This window comes from Merops nubicus, unplaced genomic scaffold, assembly GCF_000691845.1.
Source record: "Merops nubicus isolate BGI_N331 unplaced genomic scaffold, ASM69184v1 scaffold17608, whole genome shotgun sequence".
NCBI lineage: Eukaryota > Metazoa > Chordata > Aves > Coraciiformes > Meropidae > Merops > Merops nubicus.
The window spans coordinates 71,761-78,519 of record NW_008623863.1 but is presented as its reverse complement, the minus strand read 5'-3'; the positions used below and the strand labels follow the sequence as shown (position 1 = coordinate 78,519).

Sequence of the window (6,759 nt, the reverse complement as noted above, 5' to 3'; positions counted from 1 at the left end):
AGGGAAAAAGCAAAATGAATCAGAAACACAGGATCCCAAATCAAAAATTCAGCAACTACATTTTCCCCACCAAGCAGCCCAAGGTGTTGTGAATCCAGATTAGCATAATATTTTTTTAAGCATGGAAAATCATATATGCTGGTAGAAGTTTAAAGATCCTGAAGCATCTGTGATTATGGTTGGTTCAGTTAAAAGGAAGTTTGTCCCATGGAAAAGCTTGAACCATCTTTTAAGAAAACTTAAAAAGCCTGTAAGGTTTCTGTGCTTTTAGATGACAATGGAAGACTCTTGGCCAAATGATTATGATTGCCAGGTAAAGATCAATTCTGCAGAAAATGTTTTCAGTGGGCACCATTTAAAATATAATATTTGACAAGATGTGATATATGACATTGAAAGGCAACTCTGCATGTGTGTGTGTACACTACCCGAGGATGAATATGAAACCTGGAAAACTTTGAAAGATAATTCATGTGTTATTTCTTGCACATATTAAGTACTGCAAGTGCTCTGCATTTTGGGATGGAATCGGTAGACAAGTTTTTTCTGAGTAGAAATAAACCCTCATTACTGCAGTGGCACAGATCTTAAGGAATTAAGGATTTCAGTGATAGCAGCAGTAAACTCTGATGGCTGAGCACTCCATTTTCAAAATCTTTTTCCCAAAGAAGCACTCATTCTGTGGTGAATTTCAGTTTTTGTAATGGTTCCTGCTGTTCTTGTCTGAACATGTGAAGGTCATAAACATTCCTAAAAGGTTAATAATTACATGTATGAAGTTCATGCTGTCTTATTAATTGTGGGAAATAGCTTGCATGCTTCAAACAAGTTCCACTGTAGGAATAACAGGGGTTTTGAGATACAACTTCAGTCCTTTCCCTCAGAAGACTGTTATCCTTGGTATTTTACGTTTGCCAGAAGCTGGAGTGTCTCTCTGATGACCCCTCATTTGCTGAGGAGACTCCTGCTAGAAGCATCCGTAACGCTTCTTAGTCTGGAAAAGGAAGACTGCTTGGCATGCTCCTTGCTGCTCTGAGTCAAATACATGACATTTGCAGTGTGATTGAGCTAACCACGTACATTTTCTTAACCATGTAATTATTGCCAGTGGTTGTGTTTCCTGTGAAAGACACTTCCTCCACTCTTGCAGTGACAGAACTTGGCTTGCAGATACTCATTTTGTACTGTCTAAGGTAACAGCCAGCCTGCCTAGATTTCTTGGAATACTGTGGGGGTTTTTAGCTATCCAGTTATGCAGTCAGTCAACAGCCATGTCAGGGAAAAGCCTAGTCATAAAGCCATGTTCACAGTTGAACAAGTATGTGTTCCAGATGTATGCAGGTATAGCTTTAATGCATTGCGTGAGGCTCTTGCATATTTTTTCCATACAATCCTCTGTGTATTTTTAGCATTGGAAGAATTCTTATTTTTGAATCACTGTGAGTTCCTTGGTTAAGGATTTCTCCCTGCTCCATGAATGCTCTGTAAATGAATTCTTTCCAGTTGCAAAGCATATAAATATGCTGGTGTGATCAGCATGTTGCATTCAGCTGTATGACATGTCTTCTAAAAGATCTGTCTTTGATGCCAGTGTTACTTGGAACCTAAAATCTTAACCTGTATATGTCCTTGTCTTTGAGAAGTGTCTGTGCTCAAGTTTCCAGGTGCAAAATGCTCCACAAGTGAAAATAAGATCTGCTTTATTCATCATCATTGTATTTTTAGAGCACTGAGATAATGCAAAGTGCAAGCTGCCTTTTCTGTTTGTACAGTTGATCCTGGACTGTACTGGTGATTTTTGATGACACTAGCTTTGCTGTTACTACTTGTCACTTTGTATTGTCCACTGTCTTGGCATGATTTGACCTCTCTGCACCTTTTCACCACCTAGCCTATTATCATTTTAGTCATTTTTTAATTTGATTATTTTTTTTCTTTTCTGACTTCACTATTGTTTCATTCCATCCATCTGGTAGAAGTATATAAAGATGTACACAGGCGGAGTGAGCTCATTGGCTGAGCAGATAGCCAATCAGCTTCAAAGGAAAGAGCAACCCAAAACCCTTCTAGACAAGAAGGAACTGGTAAGACGATGTACAGAAGACAATGCGTGTTGTGTGTTTAGTTGTACTGTAGATCTGAAGTATTGTGAGTGTCCAGTTGTTGCTTCCACTGATGGAATCTGTCGTAGCTTTGTGAAAGACCTCATTTCCCTTTCTCCATCCACCCTCACTCTTTTCCTCATTTTCCTTGAAAAATGCTTTAATCTAATCTCAGCGTCCAAGGATTATACATAAAAGTTGAGAAACTGCTTAACATATATAGATATGAAGTTGTGTTTGATCCACTGGGGCTACTTCTGCATTAACGTTTTCTGGAGGAGATACTGATTTTGATAATACAGGTCTAAGAACTGCTCCTTGAGGGGTTTCTAATGGTTTTGGCTTCCCATCATATGCCTCCTTCAGTCATTTATTTCAAGGTCATCATTAATAGTACTGGTGCCCACTCTTCCGTCCAGGACTTACTTTACTTCTGACATATGTAGCCATGGAACCCCAGGACCTTCTTCCCTTGACAGTAAGGTTAGTTTTTGTTGTCCTGCTTAAAACTGAATTGTGTCCAAGAACTGCAGCATCCACGTGTGAATGAACTGCAGCATCCAGGTCCTCCTGTGTCTACATAAATGAAGAGAAAATGTGACGATGCAATCTTGGTGAGTCTGGACACACACAAATTTAGCCATGCCTATTTCTGTCCAGGGCTCTCTCAAAAAGGAGTTCCCCCAGAACCTGGGAGGCAGTGATGTCTGTTACTTCTGCCACAAGCGGGTCTATGTGATGGAGAGGCTGAGTGCTGAAGGCAAGTTCTTCCACCGCAGCTGCTTCAAGTGTGAATACTGTGGGACAACTCTGCGCCTGTCGTCTTACGCCTATGATATTGAAGATGGTAAGAGAAATTGCCATTTTGTTACAATTCTCTTAGCTGTCCTGGAGGTCCATCTGGTGATTTCAGGTCTCTCCTTGCTTAAAAATTATTTGTTGAGTTACGGAAGAGAGAAACTTCCATTCCAAAGACACCATCTCTCTAACTGTTGAAACTATATCTATTTCCTGTCATGCTGACAGCCAAATAACTGAGCTCTCAAGAATTAATTTAACATAACAGCTGCTAGAATGCCAAAAAAAAACCCCAACAGTTAGTAGTTGACTTTAGAAGGGTTCGTAGGCTGATTTTGATGGCTAGGCCCTTTACTCTTATTTCAGTACTGTCAAATGAGGAAACTCTTTAGTGTTTTATACCACTTGAGAGAAAATAACACCTTGGAGACAAACATGGTCAGATTTTTCTTCTTAAAGACATCACAGTTATCCAGCTTGGGGGCTATGGTAATAGCTCATTACAAACTTAAGTTCTGTTTAGATAGTGAAGAATGGAGCAGCAAAGTTGAGGAGAGGTAAGTCGATATTATACATATAGGGAAGGTGTTGTTGGAGTAGTTACCGGAGTCAGTAGTGACTTTTGTTTTCTCTATCTGATAGACTGAGGAAGAAGGAATATGGTTACAAAACTTGCTTATGACTCAGTTAACAAATTCTGGCACGCTGAGAATTAAGAGAAACTTCAGTTCTCAGACAATATGGCAGCAGATGAAATACAGTTTATCAACAAGGTGTGCAATTGAAAGTAATAACTTTAAATCACACCTCACTTGTGAAAAGTAATCTAAGAGTAGCAGTGTTGCATTCTTGACTTGAGCAGTGATTGACAGAGATGTCACATTTTCTGAAGAAGAATTGAGAAAGTAGCTCAGAGAAACGTTTATTTAGATCAGCAGATATATCCTTATTTTCCCCAACAGATACCATTTGCCTTTACCCCTATCTCAAGAGGAAAATATGTGCAAAATTATATAAAATTAGTGAGAGGTTAGGTGAAAAGGATTCCACTCCTGATATGGTGGTGTAGAAACAAAAATAACAGGGGAAAAGTCTTGGTGCCAGTAGTTTTCCCTGCTCATTGATGCAAAGATGAAGTGGAAATGATGAACTATTGTGCCACAGGACAAAACTCCAGAATATTCTACTAAAGACTGAAATGTTATGAAATTAATAGATATCTACTACATGTAGCGGGAAGAAACTTTTTGCATATGATGGGTAGAATAATGGCCATGGAAACACCATCTGGGCTTATGGGATAAAAAGAACTAAAGTTGTGTTTTGATGGTGGATATTATGACTTTAAGTAATGGACTTGCTCGGTCATAAAGAGTTGAGGAAAGTTAGAATCATCAAACCAGTCTCCCAGTAAGGAACAGAAAACCCATTATTACTTGGCCGGAAGGTCAGCAGACTTGGCATGCGAGTTTAAAGGGGCCAATGATAATTTTGAAATCAACATATAAAAGTAACATCATCAGTAATCAAAGTTTGGAAAAGGCATTTTTAGAGCACTGTTATTATTTTTGGCATTCACAAGTAACTGAATATCTAACTATATGCTTAGCAGTAACAGACTAAGGTCCTCTCTCAGCTGTATGGGCTGAAACAGTTTTTGCCCCCAGATTTAGTGATTTGCTCTGCAAGCAAGTTTATGTCTGCAGTTATGGCCAGAGAGTTCTCAATGAAGCAAACACAAAGCTTGGAGTTTCAGCATACTTACAGCATTGACTATGAAATGATATTACATGCCTAACAGTCACGTATATGAAGTCAAACAAAAATATGTGGTATCCCATCTGAGCCAATCATTGTGAAAATTCAGCTTATATTTCATTCTGGGCTTTCTTTGAGAGAAAAAATAACAAAGCTATATGCTCATATTGTTGCTATTCATCTAGCTGTTTGGACTGATGAGCATCCCACAGCATTCTGCAGTCAGCGTCTGATTTTAGGCTTTGAAGTCTGAGAATTTTTATGTAAAATCTTTTCTGTTCTTGCTCTTTTCAGAAGGTTTGAAAGAGCAGGTTTTGGAAAAAGTAAATGTTAAGAAATGTTTATTTAAGCAGAGACTTCTGGAAAGAGGCATTTGTCACCTTTCCATCATAAGACAAAACGTTGTGCAAATATCAGCCTGGAGAAGCTAGAGGAAGAGGCAAAAGTCTGAATATAGGCTTAAAATGCATTAGCAAAGTTGTAGGGATAGGATAGGAGTAGAGGATGCTATGGGCTGTCTATACCAAGAAGGATACGCTGGCAGAGGTACCCTGGAAGATAATTATGTGCCATCAATTTGCTGCTGTTATTATTATTAATGTTACGGTATTACTAGTGCTGCTTTGGCTTCCTGACAGTGTTCAGATCCTGATGAAAACCCATCTAAACTTCTGGGGTGTTACTAAATCAGTAATATCACAAAATGTCTTAATTGTGAAAATGAACCGTTGGTTGATTGTCCTTCCCACGGGCAGTCACTGTGCACTTTTAGAGATGGTTCTTTGGGAGTTAACACTGTCCTTTCCCACTTTCCTCTGGTTGTATTCATTCTTGCTTTTTCCAAAAGTGCTTCTGCCAGCTTTTCATGTGATGATTTCTTTGTTTCTCACACACTGCTGCATTGTTAGCATGTGATACCACACAAGCCTCACAGCTTTGCTTTGGTGTTTGATAGGATTTTAAGCTAAATGGCTGTCAGGCACCCAATGGAAGGGAGGCTAGATAGGAGGGGAGAGAGGAGGGCTGGAGTTAAAACTTCAGATAGCGTTTGCCTCCATTTATAGTGGAAAAAAACAGAGGAAGCGACGGGAATGGCAGCAGAAAATGGGTTGCAGAGATGGACATTTATATTGTGCTAAACTGCTGTGTGCTCATTGTTGAGCATAATTCATTTTATTCGCAGGTAAATTCTACTGTAAGCCTCACTACTGTTACCGACTCTCCGGTTATGCACAAAGGAAGAGGCCAGCAGTGGGTCCTCTGTCAGGAAAGGTAACATTATTTTCATCTAACAGGTTGTGTTTATAGATTTCGATTCTTAACATTGAAGAAGTAAATATGTTGGGTTATTTTGCAGAAAGCAGAAAAATTCAGAGGGCATCGAGTTGATTTTTTTTTTTATGTCGTCAGAGCTTGCACTTCTGTAAATTTTATTTAAAAGCAGTTCTTTTAATTGCCTCTTCTCCTTTCATGGTTCATATTATAAAATAATGTACTGCCCCATTTAGAATGGCATTTTGATTTTTCTTGTCAGCTGAATTATTTATTCAGTCCATACACAAACTAAATGAATAATGTTACCAGTTTTAGTTTTGCTTTGTTTATCCATGGGTTTTCTTAAGATGAAACCAAATTATTTGCATTTCCTTTGAAATGTGGAGTTCTAGCCCACTTATACAGGCTATGAAGAAGACCTGCCTTCATTGCTGAAGGTTTTCTGAGTGTCAATTTGAACTGGTGTGAAAAAAAAAAAGGATATCCCTTTTCCTATGCTACTATAATGGAAGCATTTGTGCTTTAAATATAGGATCAAGGCACAGTGTAATACAGAAAAGTCTCCCAGTTTTTGTCATTACAATCCAAGGCATTTAATTGTCTCCTCAACCCCCTTTTCAGTATTTTTGCATGCTCTTTCTGAGCAAACGACATGCTAGTCTCTTAACAAGTTCTCTTAAACTTGCATGTTACAAAATGTCCTTCCCCCTAAAATTGTATTTTCATTTGTGATAGTGCTGCTGCTTGTCTCTCTGCCTGTTTCTCAGGTTTTATTAGTACAAGCTGAGGTTGTACTCCTCCTTTTTGGAAGGATAAAGGTTCCATC

General features: G+C 38.7%; 1 protein-coding gene across 3 annotated transcripts in view; it reads left to right on the top strand.

Annotated features, from left to right (window-relative positions):
• Positions 1-6,759, top strand: part of MICAL3 (microtubule associated monooxygenase, calponin and LIM domain containing 3) — a 103,967-nt gene that overhangs the window by 32,614 nt on the left and 64,594 nt on the right. For all 3 annotated transcript variants that reach the window (XM_008945224.1, XM_008945225.1, XM_008945223.1), the window contains 2 exons: positions 2,763-2,949; positions 5,842-5,930. In XM_008945224.1, the coding sequence (XP_008943472.1) occupies positions 2,763-2,949; positions 5,842-5,930 (276 nt within the window). The remainder of the gene's footprint in view (positions 1-2,762; positions 2,950-5,841; positions 5,931-6,759) is intronic.